The sequence below is a fragment of the Chaetodon auriga genome, chromosome 19 (genome assembly GCF_051107435.1).
Source record: "Chaetodon auriga isolate fChaAug3 chromosome 19, fChaAug3.hap1, whole genome shotgun sequence".
Lineage (NCBI taxonomy): Eukaryota > Metazoa > Chordata > Actinopteri > Chaetodontiformes > Chaetodontidae > Chaetodon > Chaetodon auriga.
In genome coordinates this window covers 3498130-3515046 of record NC_135092.1, presented here as the reverse complement: position 1 = coordinate 3515046, position 16917 = coordinate 3498130, and the positions used below count along the sequence as shown (strand labels likewise).

At 41.2% G+C, this 16917-nt stretch overlaps 1 protein-coding gene across 1 annotated transcript; it reads left to right on the top strand.

The window, feature by feature from the left end:
* Window positions 1-4046: 4046 nt before the first annotated feature.
* On the top strand, window positions 4047-15697 carry lmnb1 (lamin B1). Its single transcript, XM_076757838.1, has 11 exons — window positions 4047-4578; window positions 8642-8798; window positions 9084-9209; window positions 10597-10767; window positions 11595-11720; window positions 12168-12388; window positions 12584-12815; window positions 12933-13037; window positions 13706-13825; window positions 14086-14193; window positions 14369-15697. The coding sequence occupies exons 1-11, from the start codon at window positions 4229-4231 to the stop codon at window positions 14408-14410; spliced, it is 1758 nt and encodes a 585-aa protein (XP_076613953.1). The 5' UTR covers window positions 4047-4228; the 3' UTR covers window positions 14411-15697.
* Window positions 15698-16917: the final 1220 nt, after the last annotated feature.

Here is a 16917-nt window from a genome sequence, read left to right as displayed (position 1 = left end):
GTATATTAGCATTTTATCAATTGAAGACTGCAACATTTTTATGGAACATATTAAATCTTTTACCTCCCTTATTTCTGAAAAATCAAAGAAATCAGGAGGAAGTGATGCTCTCACAGTGGAATTTTATTTTATTTCATGTTTAAGCCATGCATAAAGGAGAAGACAACAACCATGAAATAAGGTGCGATAAGCCTAAATCCTAAAGCAAAGATGATTTATTAAGTGCAAACTGGAGGCCCAGCTCTCCTTTAAACACAGACTATAAAATCTTATCACAGGTTTATGCTGAATGTTTCAGAACGAATCAAGAGATAAGTGAGTGCAAAATGGCTTCATGGCCTAACATCATATTAGCTCTAAAACCAGATTAGTATTAGATTTCATTGACTATTCAACTTAATAAATTAAAAAGTGGTACTAGTATTTCATAACTTTCATAAGGTTGAACACTTTTTCATCATACAAGTCCAGCAAGTATTGGGTTTTGGAATAATTTTCTTAATAACAGTGTTATGTCTGTCTGTAAGGACATAAATCACTCTGGTTTCCCATTTCAAGAGGTGTATGCTCAGGATGTCCTACGTTGTCTTTTGCTTTAGATTTATTTTTTGCTGAACTTTAGTTTTTTAATGGCTAACACATTCCAGATTCAAGGCTTAGCCCTTTTGAACAGAGCTTAAGAACAAAAACAAAAACACAGGTATCTGATGACAAAGTATTATTTCTTAAAGATAAATAGCAAATACAGAGTGCTATTAATTAAATGTTTAATTTTCAGCAGCAACAAAAGTGAAATGTTATGTTTATATGGAACTGAACAAATTTAATATCCCTGTGAAACTATGTGTACAGATATACTGGAGTCCATATTTCAAAGGATGTGGTTCTCAGTCTGCAGCTAAATTCAGACGTCAAAGTCAGATCTTAACCTGTGGAAGGCTGAAGGTGTATCCAGGCTGCTTCTTCCTCTTTGTCACTTTTTGTGAATGATGTGTTCTGTGAGGAAGTTAAGCTTTGATTTATGTGGAAAAACAGACAAAAAGAGAGAGAGCAGAAGGAGGATTAGGAATCTTAGACCTTTCAGACCAAAGGCCATAAAAAATGTTTAGAACTCAGAATCATTATGGGATGTTATTCCACACAATATATTCAAAAACATAGGTGGCGTAAAGTCTCTAATGGGGTGTAATTGCACTGTTTCTGAATTCCCAGTAAAACTCTCAGAGTTTACCAGCAGGCTTTACTGGAAACTGTTATGTTCACAGCTTTTCACCACATATAACTTGGAACAACAGTAACATTCCAGTTAAGTGAAAGTATGTATGAAGAGAACTGGGTTGGGAGGGGTGTTATCTTTGTTACAGCTCTGTTTGATGATTAAGGAAATCTCTACATTCATGAAAACTTCCTGACAGCCAAAATCTTTTTCTGGTCAAATAAAAAGACTTGTTTAAACGTTGATAAAATGAACAGACATAAAATGCACAAACAAGCACATAAGGAAAGAACTTCAAAAGTGTAATAAGATATCACCCAAAAAGGAAACCTTTTTGGAATTCACAATTAGAAAACTGGCATGTGTTTCGAACAAGATCAGAGACACTCATTTTAACATCTTGCGTAACATTCGTCCATGAAACAATCCTTTACCAATTTCTTGACATAGACATTAAATTCTCCTCTTGTTACGCTGAGCCAGAAACAGTTCTACATTTCTTTTGGCGTCTCCCTCCTCGTCTGTGCTTTGGAAGGACATACAGAGGTTTAGTCAGAACAGGACGGGACATTCTATGACAATTATGCCTGAAGACATCATTACAGATTGTAATATTAGAATTAATCACAATCACATGACAAATCTTACACTTGTAATTGTTAAATTTCACTCATTCTTTAAGTTGTTCCCAAACCTCATTATTTTCTACTTGAGTTAAATTTGAAATAATTATTTCAAGGCATGTGTATTGACTTATATTGATGTTATTGTTTATTGCATTTGGATACTTTTTATAGTTAATTACATTTGTTGTTGTTTATCATATTTCTTCTGATTGATCAGAATGGCCTTTCCACAATAATAGTTTATAAGATACTGTACATTCATTGATTTCATGGGATTTATTGAAGCTTCTTGTACCAACTGTTAACTGGCAAGAGACTATTTTGCTGTTTGTTGTTTTCTGGTACTTTACTGTGTTTTCACCACTGGTCTGTACATGAAACGGGCAGCAAAACTCTATATTCTATTAAATAAATGACGAAATCGATGAGAATGTTTTTTTAGGAGAGGGGGGCTACGGTGTTGATCGTCAGTGATCCTCGCAGCACTGATGATGGTCTTCAATCAACTCATGGAGATAAACATTCAACTGGAAAATGACTTTAAAATCCACCAGTGATGCAGTCTGTGAGAGAACTGAAGCCATTCTTCTTCCCTGATGTGATTATTTTCCAACTGACTGCTGCTCTCCAGCAGCATGGAGCAAAGAAAAAAGCTTTAGTGCTTCGTCTCACCAGAGGTTGAACATCTCATTACATGGGCATTATATCCAGACAGTGTTTAAATGCCTGTTTCTTGATATTATCCCAGCTATAGTGACAGTGGGTCTGTTTGGCCACTCAGTGGTGATGTCACGTGACAAAGTGATTGATTTCGGTGTCAGTGCTGTGTTACACAAATATAGAATCTGAACAGCGTCTTAACACATTAAAAGCACATGAATAAGCTGAATTCTGCTGTGTTATCACACCAGTGTTGACTGATGTCTCCATGCCTTTGACCTGCGCTGCTGGGCCGACTCCCTTTTAAGATAAGGGCTGACCTCTTGATTGGCTCTGTGTTGCATGTACTCAGGTTTTGGGCTGTGTTCATTTTGATGTCTGTCACTTGGCCATGATTATTATCTTTCTGTGGATCATCGAGTCCAGACGGACCACTGAGGGGTGATGGATCTGCAGCCTGCTCAGGTTTGGTATGTACTCATTATGTGCATTGAAGTGATGTCAAAGCACTTTATGTAACCTTTTTTTTTTGCAGCCTCAACCATGGCTTTGTGTAGTCTTTAACATTCTATTGCAAAAATGTTTGGTAATACTAATATGAAATAACAAAACAGGATTTAATGAAAGAAAAAGGCTATACTGAAGTGAGAACTGTAATACAGTGCTATGTGCTCATTTAAGGGCACAAGATGAAGTGATCCTCCACGTTGTTCACCCCTAAAACATGGAACAGTGAACACAGTCAGACTTTGTGCATACACAGTATTTGTCCAAAACTATTGGACATTTTCTCAGCCTTCTTGTTTTTAACATACATAATTGGGGTGTCTTGTTCAAAAGGTTCTTGGCAACTGTCCAAAACTGGTTTTGGAGTTAGCCCATTTTTGCTTATGTATGGGGAATTTCACTCTTAATTAAAACAAATGTAGTCAAAGAAACTCACCCATCTCATTGCCTTCAGAACAAAGAAAAAAGGTTCATATCAAAGCTGTGCAATGGGCTCAGTCTTTGTGAGTGCAGAGGAGTGGCCCCTTGCCTGTTTTCAGACATGCGCTCAGGCCTTGCATGTAACAGGACAACAGGACAAAACAACCAACTAATTAGTATCTGTAATTAAACTACTGATTTTGTTATTACCGTTGCTTTTCTTGCTGTTCATTTTCTTGGCATAGGTTACAAAGGTCAAGACTGACAAATAACTTCTTTTTCTTCCCTCCATGACCACTTCTTGCCTTCGATAGAACCGCTGCCACTTCTGTGAGAAATTATACAATGAAACGCTTTCAAGCGAGGCAGTTATCAGCAAAGTAAGGCAGCGCTTGAAATCTCTACCGGGACTCTTGGATACAACAAACCGGGTTCGCTGCTAAATTCATTGTAGAGAAAGCATATTGGAAAGTGACTCCGCCTACGCGGGACAAATCGGTGTACGTTGGTAACGCATACAAGTGAACCCAAAAGTTAAAGTTGAAAGAACGCATTGCGTCGAGGTACGCCATTGGCTACGGGTACACAACGTACATTTTTCAATCAGCCGCCATATTAGGAAGCCAAACCCCTCTTTCATTCGGTTAAGAAACGACAGGATATACTTCCAGGATAGTTTTTTTTCGATGTGCCGGTTGCTGCTGAACGCTTGAATCTAAATCGTTACATCTGCACAAGCGGTATCTCGGCTTGGTTTGCTTACTGTCTTTCATACGGGTTATTTAGCTACTCTTCCACAATGGCGACCGCAACTCCAACCGGCCAGAGAAGCACGTGCGGCAGCGGCACACCGCTGAGCCCGACCAGGATATCCAGATTGCAGGAAAAACAACAGCTCAGGGACCTCAACGATCGCCTGGCAGTTTACATCGACAAAGTCCGCAGTTTGGAGTCTGAAAACGACATACTCCACCTGCAAATTAACGAGAAGGAAGAAGTGAGGAGTCGGGAGGTAACCGGACTGAAAGCGCTGTATGAGAACGAGCTAGCCGACGCCAGAAGGTGTTTGGATGACTCCTCCAAGGAGCGGGCCTGGCTGGAGATTGAGCTGGGAAAGATCAAGTCCGAGCATGAGCAGCTTCAACAGAAGTAAGCCTGTAACACTTTAATCATGTTATACAGTCTGATTCGGACGGGAACTTCGGACGAGTAGCTGTAGACTTCATGCTGACTTTGATTTTCGAGCCATTTTTCCAATCTTGCGTACGCAAGTCCGTCCACTGAGTTACGTTTTCTTGTCTGGTGGAAGCGTCACTTAAACTCGACCTATAAAAAACTTACGTTTGGATTTTACGGTCCATTCATTCGTTTATACACTGCATCAAATTGCAACCAATATCAAATTTAAGAACGGTAAAAAATAATAATAATTTGACATAATAATTGACAATGGCCTTTACCCGCCCACCATTGTCTGTGTTGCTGAACGGCAATAACTGTCAGATCTGCTTTTGAAATGTTAACTCGTCTAATACTGAATAAATAAATGATCTCTTAGGTTGAAAAACGCAGAAAAAGCATTTACGCACTCGTGGCATACCAAACTGGCAGACAACGCAAGAGTAACGTTGAGCGGTCGTTGAAGGTGACATGATGCCTTCAGGGGCTGCTGGTAGCATCTGTTGAGAACAGAAAGTACAAACACTGTTGCGCAATTTTGTGATTTTTGCTAAATCATAAGGAAAACGACACATAGTTTGTGGGGCATTTTGTTTTTTGGTGTGATCGAAGTGAATTTGTGTGTTCATGAGGAAATATGCCTCAGACATGTCAATAACATTTCACATTCAAAACTGTATCTGTTGAATTTTCTGTTTTTAGTCGTTTATTTGCACCGTGTGTTCACATTCATGAAACATGAGTATGTTGTGTGTATTCCCATACATCACTGAACGTGACAGGAACAACTGTTACTCACAGCTGCTGACCTGAGCTGTATGAATAGACAATGTTGAGCGTTTCCTCCTTAAAGTCAGATGATTAAACTACTTTTTCGGAAATAAAATGCTGAATAGTTGATCAAGTTGGCAGTTAATTGTTAGGAATGTTTTAAGTAAATATTAATGTTTTTTTTCTCCGATAAACACCAAGCAGTATTGTGTTGACACTTTGAGTTTACACCCATTCCTTTGGATACCTGTGAAAGCAAACGAGCTGAAAACATCCGTGTAAAAATCCCACAGACTGGTAAAAATGTTGCAGAGCTCCACTGTTATTGCCAAATGAATGCACTCTGTGAAGAGTGGGCTGCATTCCAGATACACATGTATTGCACTCCAGGGCTAATCAATCTGGGCAGTCAGGTGTGGAGCTGGTGCTTTATTGAACAGAGGAAGGACTGTGTCAAGCACTCTGACAGCAGAATGCAGATGGCAGACAGCTTGTTGGGGTTGAGACTTGGACAGTTGACATGACCCGTTAGTCCACTTTATCTCAATTTTTAACACGTTTTCTATCTGGATCTGGACTGGATTTTTTAGAATTTACTTTACAGGCATTAAAGCTCCTGTACTGTGAAATCACAGGGCACATGTGGCATCTTTGGAGTAGATTCAGCTTGCTATTGGTATGCAGTAGCAGTGTACTCTTGCACATGGTAGTTTTTGTGTAGGAAAACAGAAACTACAGGGTGGTTTATTGCTATTCTCTTGAAGTTAGCAGAGTTACAGAATTACTGAAACTGTTAATAATGGATTAAAAAGTCAACCAGAGAGCCCTTCAACACTGATTTCAGCTTGGGACAGCCCTCACGGACTTCATACAGCACGCCAAAGTCTGCCAGTCTGTAAAGGACTGAAATTGGAACTGTGCATATATGTCAATACAGCTTTGTTTATACTCACACGAGACACCATGGAGTGGGTCTCTGCAGATGGCGCGCAAGCGACAAGTGTGCACAGAGGCTTTTATGCTCAGTGTGTTGTTTGTTACAGTCTTCTCTGAAACGCTAGGGGGTGTGCAAAACAAAACACTCAGTGAAGAAGTCAATGACTGTTACTGGATGAACACAATTTTTTTTAAAAGAAGTAACGGATTATGAAAACCCTCAAAATTTTCACAGCATAAAGAATATGAGCGCTGTGCAGAGAAAAGCCACACAGACACAAACATTGTGAATACAGAAACGTTTTGCACTAAACCACATGTTGTAAATCTAAAATTAAATCAAAAGTATAAAAGAACTGCTGTCTTTTCTTTGACTGTTTCTGGAAGCCCCTCAACGCATCAGATAGCACCAGGTGTATTTTAAACATAAACAATCCAAGAGTCCTCATTGTGAGTAATGAAATACAAGCGCAGTGCACACACTGGGTACCTACTCACACTGGGAGGACTTGCAGAGTCTTTGCACTTGACGCAAGAGACTGGATGATGTTTTTGTTGCATGCGCCCTCATGCCAGGGACACTGCCTCAACATAAACCTTAATGCTCCACCGTTAGTGCAAAGAGAACTGCGCTTGGAGGGTCACCTACATTGACTTGTCAAGCTCACTAAGAATTTAATATATATCATGGTGACATACTGTCTATTGTAAATGTTAAATATTAGTGTATATTGTTTAATTGAACAAAGTCCTAGCAATCACTTGTTGGAAAATTCAAACATGTTGCCCAACCTTGTTCATATATGTGTATAACGTGACCCCTGTGCATTTCAAACCTAGATGTTATGTTTAAAACTCTGCAGATAATCAGCTTCATGCAGGTATGTTCCTTTAAGGTGCAAAAGGGAAGTAGATGCAGTGACTAAACACACCATGACTGCACATATTGATACAGAATATGCATCATTAGGAGCCAGCTGTCATAGTGAAGCACTTCAATGTGCTTATTTTGTCTTATTATTGATTAAAGTTGTTTGTTGGTTGTCAGAGATCATCACCAGTTAAGACTAAACACATTAGTCCCCCTTTAATGGGCCTGTGGCAAAAGCTCCTGGTTTTATTTGTCTCCATACTGTCCAAAATATTTTCCAGGCAATTTATGCTTTTGCTTGTGGCCATGTCAAACAACCCAATAAACAGTAGTTAAACAGGAAGAGCTGGTTTTTGTGGATACTGCTGTAATCTGACATGTACTTTCTGATGACAACGTATGATAACTTAATGTTTTTAATACAAGTGTCCCAGGTAAATGTCGTGTACTGGTGTGGTCTTTGTGAGAAGGTTCCTGTGAAATGAGAGACCATTGACTTCATGGTTTTGCCTCCGAGCTAATGTTTCTCAGTAAAATGCGAGAAAGCAGACATACCTCAGTACATTCCACACATAGTTTGTCCACTTTAGCAGCAGTCCCACCCGCCCACCATAACCCTGAGGCACGCCATGAGAAAATAACTGGCCTCCCTCCCAACAGAGCTCCTTCAACAGACTACTGACAAACCCATTGAAACAGTCCCACTGTTGACTTAGCTAACGCAGGCTCAGAGCTGAGAGATAGACGTCCAACTTGTTTTTGAAAGTGAAATATGTGGCTTTCATCTATAGTTTTTTAAATCAAAGTATGCAAGAGTTAAAATGCCTTTTTTTTTTGAATAAGATAAAACTAAATTTGGAAAAATCCAAACTTTTTTCATAGGTTCCTTTGCACTCAAATACAAATAACAAATGTCATGTTATGTTCCATCATCAGACCTGTTGAACAACTGCAGCCTCTGGTTGTTGACACAGAGCAGCACAGTGGACTGAATAACATGCACATGTGAAGGCACATCAGACAGCACGCAGACATCCACAACTTCAGCCGAACAGTGTTGAACCTTGAGCCTGATGACGCATACATGATACATCTAAAAATTCCGACAACTAAATTACACCTCGTATAAAGCAATAGAGGTACATGGATACGGAAAATTGGCTTTTAGCCATATTCTAGTACAATACATGTATTGTACACTGTCTTGCTAAATAAACGAATAACTGAAATGACATTGAATGCGTCGCTTTGACACATAAACATAAGGTCAATAAACGCAGAAAATATTTGACCAAAATTTCCCCAATTTGTTGGGGACATTGAAATCCGACGTGGACTGTCGCCATTTTTTGGAATAAGTTCAGTCCTTAATGGCAGCCTTCAGGTTTTAACTCCACCGCTACATGCTAGCATCCATGCACCTGCACTCATCATGCCTTGCTCTCCACCTTTCAGCTACACCAAGAAGGATTCTGAGGCATCTACAGCCCAGGCCAGGCTGAAGGACCTGGAGGCTCAGCTGAACTCCAAAGAGGCCATGCTGGCTACAGCGCTGTCTGAGAAGAGAGGCCTGGAGGCCACTCTGGCTGACCTGCAGGAACAGCTCCAGGAGGTACAGCACTGCTGTAACATGAATGTGATGAGGCTACAAAGATTTCCCTTTCTTTGTACTTGTTCCTTTGAATGTTAATTGAGTGATTCAGAAAGACCAGTAGTGCTTATTATAAATAAGTCATTTTTAAGTATTAGCTTTTATTCTGAATCTTGTGTTTAAACACAATATTATTTGTGATTGCTTGTCGGTTTCTTAGTTGTGTGACCGGGGCTTGCTGAACGTGATAATCCTTTTCCGTTCATCTATGTTATGTCACAGCACTTGTTTTGTATGTGTTGTCAGCTTGATACAGGTCTTGCTCAAGCCAAGAAGCACCTCACTGAAGAGATGCTCCTGCGTGTTGACTTGGAAAACCGCTGCCAGAGTCTGACCGAGGAAATGGACTTCCGTAAGAGCATGCACCAGGAGGTGAGAACTTAACTTTTTAAGTGACAGAAGACACGACTGGTACTGCGGCATATACATGAATTAATGGTACTGATGCAGAGTGGTCTTAATGGGCTGTCTAACTGATTTTTCAGAAGTCTGAATAATGCCCGGATCAGAGAACACGTTTTTTTTTTTTTGTTGTTGTTCACGACAGTCACTGTGTCAGACTATCCAAACTAACTTCATAATGGGGATTTTCTGTTTTCTAAAATGATCCGTCAAGTACCGGCTCTCAAAAAGAGCAAGAGGTTTGATATCCAGTCCTGTTTACGTCTGTAAGTTGAGCTAACCCAGCTTTCATCACTAACACACATTTGTTTGCCCCACGAATAACTGAAATTCATTGCTTACCTTGTTCTTGTGGAAACTGTGTGGCACTCAATGTGGGCCTGCCTGGTAGAAGTGTATCCAAGCAGTTGCTGATAAGGCACAAGAGTGTTGGTTAGGAAAAACCACACGCATTTGCATTTTTGTTGGAATTTTCAACAACCAATAATTCAAAGGCCTTTGAGTCAGATGGGCCGGGGAAACCCTGGGCACATTATTTGATCACACTGATCAATTGTCTGAGTGACCGGTAGACTGATTGATCAGCAGTACCATTCAGACTTATGTAACAATTCAGACTCATTATGTAACAACTGTCATTTTGCAACATTATTATCCCACTACTGGATATTGTTACGATTTAAAATAGCAGTCATCCTCATTGTCTCTGCTTGCTGTTAATGAGTTAACATTAGAAGATGTCAGCATAATGTGGGGTCTAAGATAATGAGGTGCTAATTAGGATTTTTCAGGCTGGTGCTGCTCACACTTTGAAGGATAAAGCCAGTGTTATAGAAATTGGGGGGGGGGGGTTTGCCAGTAAATCCCATGAAAACACCAACATTGTGTTAGTTACGACAGCAGCAGCACCAAGTGCAGCCTTGGATAAACATACAGTTGAATTAAACACCTCTGTAGAACAGTTCAACAAAGAATGACCATTGTAACCTTTATCAGGGTCAGATTTGTTGCAGGATTGTTTTATTGTTTTATCACTGTAGATTTAAACAAATGTTACTCCCAGTGTGGCTCACTGATGTGTTTTAATAGGTTTTGGATAATAGTAAAACTCTATGGCAGAGGAATCAGACGTTGTTTATGTACACAATACTTATTAGTGGGAAACATTCACCATTGGTTTGTGCATGGGACAGTAAGAGAAGTATAGAGTAGTGCAAGACTTATCCTTTTTGGCCTTCTTCATTATTATTTTTAGCATTATTAAGAAATTGTGAATCACCTTTCTGTTTCGTTTCTAACCACACTTGACTCAAACCTGAGAGTGCTGTTTCAGTGCTGACTGTGTGCTGTGCTACAGGAAGTGAAGGAGGCCCGGCAGCGGTACGAGACCCGACTGGTGGAGGTGGACTCTGGACGGAAGGAGGAGTATGAATATAAGCTGACTGAGGCCCTGGCTGAAATGAGGGCTCAGAATGAGGAGCAAATGATGATCTACAAAGGCAACCTGGAGAGCACCTATGTGACCAAAGTATGGACACACACACACACACACACACACACACACACACACACACGTTATCAGCATGCACACTATCTCTGTACATCTCTTCCAGTGAATTTCTCTATTTCCCTATGACACCATGGGCATTAATGTGCTGCGTTAAACCACCTCCAGTTTTCAAGGAGGACTTTCCATCAGATGTTGGAACCTGGCTGCAGTGATTTGCTCTGATTCATCCAATAGAATGTTAGGGACGTCCAGCACTGATGGTGGGCAGTAAGACCTGGATCACAGTCAGCGTTTCAGTTCATCCTAAAGGTGTTGGACTGCGAAACCTGTTTCTTTATGGAACCAGGGCACTGTCATGTTGAAATAGGAACAGGCCAAACACAAACTGTGGATGCCAAGTTGGAAAGAACACTTGTCTAAAACACTGCTGTGTGCTGGAGCATTAAGATTTCACCTCATGTAAACAGTAGAGACACACCAGATTGCTGCCGAAAACAAGATCAGATGAAGTGAAGATGATTATTTAGCAGCAATCAAACATCAATAAAACAAGAAAAGATGAATGCCAGAATACTACAGTCCTATGCTTTCTGTAGTATTTTGACACACCAGTTGAAAGCATCTGCATTCACGGCATGCAAGCAACAATCTGTCATTTTCTGTTTTTATACCATGAAGTGAAACTGTAAGGCGCGTAAGTAAGCCAGCATACCAGCACTTTACTAACTTCCTGTGTGTCAGGAAGTGACTGACGCTTCTCAGTTCCTCTTTTCAGAGTGCGATGAGGAGGAAACGATGTTGATGTTCCTGACTCTCTAACCATTTGTTTGTTTGTTCATCTCCAGCTGGAGGACCTGCATCGTATGTCCGAGATGAATGGAGCATCAGCCAACATGGCCCGAGAGGAGCTGAGAGAGTCCACCCTGAGGATCGAGAACCTCACTGCCCAGCTGGCAGGACTGCAGAAGGAGGTTTTTACTTTACTTTCCTCATGAAGTTTTTATTTATGGCTGAATTCGAATTGGTTTCTTTAACTGGCAATAAACAGTTTTTTTGCTTGAACTTAATTCACATTCATTTCATCACTTCCACTATTCATTTGTAAGCATTTCCATCACTTTCATTGTCTTCAGTTATTTTTTGTTACTCCCACCTTTGAGGCACTCTCCTTGCTCTGTTTTAATCATAAGTATTTCAATCAAATTGGCTTTCAGTTAATGAAATAACAGTATTTCATACTCCTCTATTTTTCAAGTCACATGCATGTTCATCACCTCCATTTTTATCAGTTAGTTTGTGTTGCTTTCACCCCTCACAGGAATCAAAGCTTTTTAAGTAATGCATAACAGAGGTTTGACTTGCTCTCTGACTGGTGTGTCTTTGCCACCTCCGACTCTCACCTCTATGTCTTTATTCAGACCCGTGGGTGGCGTGATCGTATAATGGAGCTGGAGGCAGCATTGACTCAGGAGAAGGACAACAGCCGCAAGCTGCTGGCAGATAAAGACCGCCAGGTGGCTGAGATCCAGGCTAGGATGCAGCAACAGCTGAATGACTATGAGCAGCTGCTGGATGTTAAACTGGCTCTGGACATGGAGATCAATGCCTACCGCAAACTTCTGGAAGGAGAAGAAGAAAGGTGAGGGCACAGACAGTTTAGAAAGAGATGAAGGTAATAGTAATAGTGACGGCATCGGTTAACCTTTAGTTAAACAGGTAACCTTATTGAGACGTGGAGGGGCCTGGCTTCCGTAAATTTCTCCTCCAGCTCTGATGTACCTGCTGACCTTCTTCAGTGATCTGGATATCTAATCGTGCTGTTCCCCTACCCCAGACTGAAGCTGTCTCCCAGCCCTTCATCTCGTGTCATGGTTACTCGAGCCTCGTCCAGCAGCAGCCGCAGCGTGCGGACCACTCAGGGAAAGAGGAAGCGTATTGATGTGGAGGAACAGGAAGCCAGCAGCTCAGTGTCCATCTCTCACTCTGCCTCGGCCACAGGACCCATCTGCATCGACGAAATCGACACAGATGGCAAGTTCATCTGCCTCCACAACAGTGGAGATGAGGTGAGCTGCTGTGCTGGTAGATGTCACATGCTTTTAGTTACTTAATGTAGCTTATGTGGTGAGATCGGTATACAACCTTTGTTTGTAAGACTGGTTTCTTGATCGTGTCTGTCTCAGGACCAGGCCATGGTGGGTTTTGAGATGATTAAAACCATTGGAAATGCCACAGCCACCTACAAGTTCACACCCAAATATGTCCTGAAGGCTGGCCAGAAAGTCACGGTAAGAGTTTGTCTTTTGTTAGATTTTAGTCATTTTTTGTGACATTCAGTGCTTGTACACTCTCAGATTTCATAGAACAGGCAGCAGAATTTGCTCTCCGATGACGTTTCATGATAGAAGTGTTCCTCACACTGAAGAAGTCATGAAAGGATTCAATGGGAAAGGAGGTTTTAAAATCCATCAGTGATGCAGCCTGTTTGCTTTTGCTGTTTTGCTCTTGATAATGCACCACACATTTTTAATGAGGGAAAAGTCTGGACTGCAGGCAGGCCAGTCTACTACCTTCACTCTTATGATGAAGCCACGCTGTTGCAGCACAGCAGAACGTGGCTTTGCCCTGCTCAAATAAGCAGGAACGTCCATGAAAAAGATGTCATCTGGATGACAGCTGATGTTCCAAAGCCTGAGTGTACCTCTCAGCATTAATGGAGCCTTCACAGATGTGGCAGTTACCCGTGTCATGGGCACTAACACACCCCCATACCACAATTTTGTGCTGGTAACAATCTGGATGGTCTGGAGGACACGACGTCCATGATTCCAAAAGCAATTTCAAATGTGGATTCATCAGCTGGACTTAAACCGCTGACATGGCTTCACTTAATGTGAATACTGTGTTGAAAAGGAGGCTGAGTTTGGGGCTGTATGTGGCTGTTTGCTGTGTGCAGGTTTGGGCGTCCGATGCTGGTGTGAGCTCCAAACCTCCCACAGACCTGGTGTGGAAGAACCAGTCCTCCTGGGGTTCAGGGGAAGATGTTCATGTGGTGCTGATCAACCCTCAGGGAGAGGTGAGACCATACACACACACACACACACACACACACACACACACACACACACACACACACACACACACACACACACACATCCACCATCTCCATTCCTGTGGCTGCCTGTGTGCTCTGACTGTTTGCTCTTTACAGACTGGTGGCAATGATTTACTACCATGCTAGGTTAATAGTCACCCATCCATACTCAGATCTGTGTTTTGTTGCCCATTCTCAGACATTTTTCTTGCGTGTGTGTGTGTGTGTGTGTCATGGGACAGGAAGTGGCAAAGAGAACCACAACATACAAAACCGCAGTAGAAGAGCAGGGTGAAGAAGATGATGATAGCGGAGTGGAGGCCACTGAGGAAGACCTCTTCCACCAGCAGGTGAGACAATCAGCCACATTATTGACTCAGTACAGATATTTGTCTTACAAATAGTACCTTCATGTGCACCCCTGCTTATATGGACACACACACTGTGTTTAAGCCCTCAGACAGTTCAGAGTCAGAGCCTTTGTAGCTTTGTGTTTTGAATGGTACCGTGTCTGTTTCTGTGCAGGGAGACCCTCGCACTGGCAAGAGAGGCTGCTCCATCATGTGATCCCACTGCCTGACCAGCCACCATCACCTCCTCCTCTGAGCCCAGCCAGTCTGCTGCCAACTGTAACTCTAGAACTATTTTTCTATCTTTTGTAGTGTATTTCAATACAATGTATGAGTTTTATTTTATCTTTTTATTTCTCAGAAAAATGCAAAACAGCTTTTTGTAGATGTATTTTCATCTAAAAACCAAAATAACATGGTTGTTGAACAAAATTTGTATTTGTAGTTCAGAACCCTTTTTTCTTTTTTCTTTTTTTAAAAAAAAAAAAAAAACATTCAACAAGTAGCTAAACTCAAGAAGGGGCTGTGATTTTAAAAAAAACAAGTAGTTTTGCTGTGTACTTTTTAAAAAAAAATGGATTTTAACTTAATTTTATTTTATATTTTATCATTATTGTTATTATTCATATTAAAAAAGAAAATTGGAAAAAATACTCAAAAGGCAAGGACACTAAAAGCGCCACAGTAACATGTAATAGATTACCTCCTTCCGTCAGTCTGGACTAAACGTCTCTTCATGGCGTTCTTTGCCTTTGAATCCGCCCACTCCCTCGAGTTGGCTGATTCATCTGGTATCATAACATGAAACAACCATTTTATGGCTCAAAAAAGCAATCAATCCAGTGAGCGCCATTAGCCAATCTGTGCCACGGTCGGGGCAAAGGCCGTTGTTTAGCAGTTGTTAAGCACGATCGGCCTGTGCACCAGAAGCAATGACAACAATAGCAGCCACAAGACAGGCGCTGCTGTCAGGGCTTCACCCGACACTCGTTCGATTTGACTTTGCTCCGCTCTGAAAACCCCCGACAGAAGCAGCGAGTTGGCGTGGCTGCACATCAGTGTGACTTAAAATGACATTAGAAATAGGATCTTAAGAAAAGTTCAAATACCTTGATTGTATGATTGTATTCACGAGGAAGTCGGAGGACAATTGAAGTTTGTCAGCAGTGGAGTTACTTTATAACCCCTCGTGTAGGATGTGCAGCTGTGGCTTTGACTCCTCGTGGTAGCATGAGAAGAGATGTGACCGGGGGACAGTCCAGCACGGCGTCGTGCCATCAGCGTGATTTGACAGACGTTACACTCACGGGCTGTAATGTGACCTCCTGCAACAAACAGTTTTTCTTTGCAGACTTTGAATAAGTATTGCACCACTAATTAAGAAGTGTTGATTGTATTCTTAACTTTTGATATTTGAAGTGTTTGAAGTACTTTTTGTGTTGGTGTTACTGCATGCTATGGCTGTATTCTTCATAGTTGAAAGATTAAATGTTGTTTTCTTGTACTTGTTTCACTTTTCTTTTTCTACTCCAGCCTGAGTCACAGTACAACCCCAATTCCAAATAAGTTGGGACGCAGACAGAATACAGTAAACTGTTTCCTGACCGCAGTTTTCCAAAGTGTCCCTGAGCTCACGTAGTAATATCCTTTATCCAATCACGTGTTCACCTGTGGAATGGAATGTTCCAAACAGGTGTTTTTGGAGCATTCCACATCTTTCCCAGTCTTTAGTTGCTCCTGTCCCAACTTGTTTGAAACATGTTGCTGCATCAAATTCAGAATAAGCAGATATTTACAAAAATGAAGCTGATGAGGTCACACATTAAATATTTTGTCTTTTATTGTTTTCAATTGAGTATATGTCAAAAAGGATTAGCAGGTTATCACATCCTGTTTTTGTTTTACACTGCATCCTGAACTTTTTTTGGAGATGGGGTTGTAAGAAGTAATTTTATTAATAATTATTCAAACAGTATAACAATCAAGAAATCAGCAGTGTAATTTCAGATAAAAATAAATGTATATAGCCCCATATTTGCCATTTGTTTACTGAATTACAACCGCTGACCTCAGACGAGCACATAGCAGAAACTGGGTTCCTATGCAGTTTGGAAAAGTATACAATTTGATTTCAGTCATTTCTCGGTGTGGATAAGTACAGAAAAGTATTTGTCTTTTCAGATTATTGCTGCTATTCTTTTATGAAAATATGAAAGTCAGAATTATGTGTTTCATGGAGTTCGGAGCAGGCAGCCAGCGCAGCCGACATGTTGACCGCAGTGTGAGAGAGTGAGGGTCAGAGTGAGCTTCATGTCGCCACAAGCAAAGCAAGAAGTGACTGAACGCTCACTCCTACACAGAGCTGCCTCTCTCTGTACGTCACCGCCTGGAAAACAGCTCTGCTCCAAGTGCCTCATACCCACCAAATCCACACAGCCATGACCGAGTTAGTTCTGAGCCATTAACAGGTGAATATGTGGTCACCAGGTTTAATGCTGTTTTCCTACGGCAGGTCGTAAGTAGAAGTTTGTATTGTAGGAGACGTGTTGTATAGAAGCCTGACAAACGAAAGCACATTTGGAAGCCTGCTCATTCTAACACAGTTACATTGCTTTTCCACATTGTTAACTTCCAACCTTTTTGACTGGTAGTCTCACACAAACCCAGCGTGCAGCCATAGCTCCTTGATGTCTGAGTGGTTAGCAGTTCCTCCAATGAGACATT

Coding starts and splice junctions, on each gene's coding strand:
- lmnb1 (XM_076757838.1), top strand. CDS start 4,229: ATGGCGACCGCAACTCCAACCGGCCAGAGAAGCACGTGCGGCAGCGGC. Junction 11,721..12,167: donor TGGCAGGACTGCAGAAGGAG/GTTTTTACTTTA, acceptor GTCTTTATTCAG/ACCCGTGGGTGGCGTGATCG. Junction 13,038..13,705: donor AGGCTGGCCAGAAAGTCACG/GTAAGAGTTTGT, acceptor TGCTGTGTGCAG/GTTTGGGCGTCCGATGCTGG.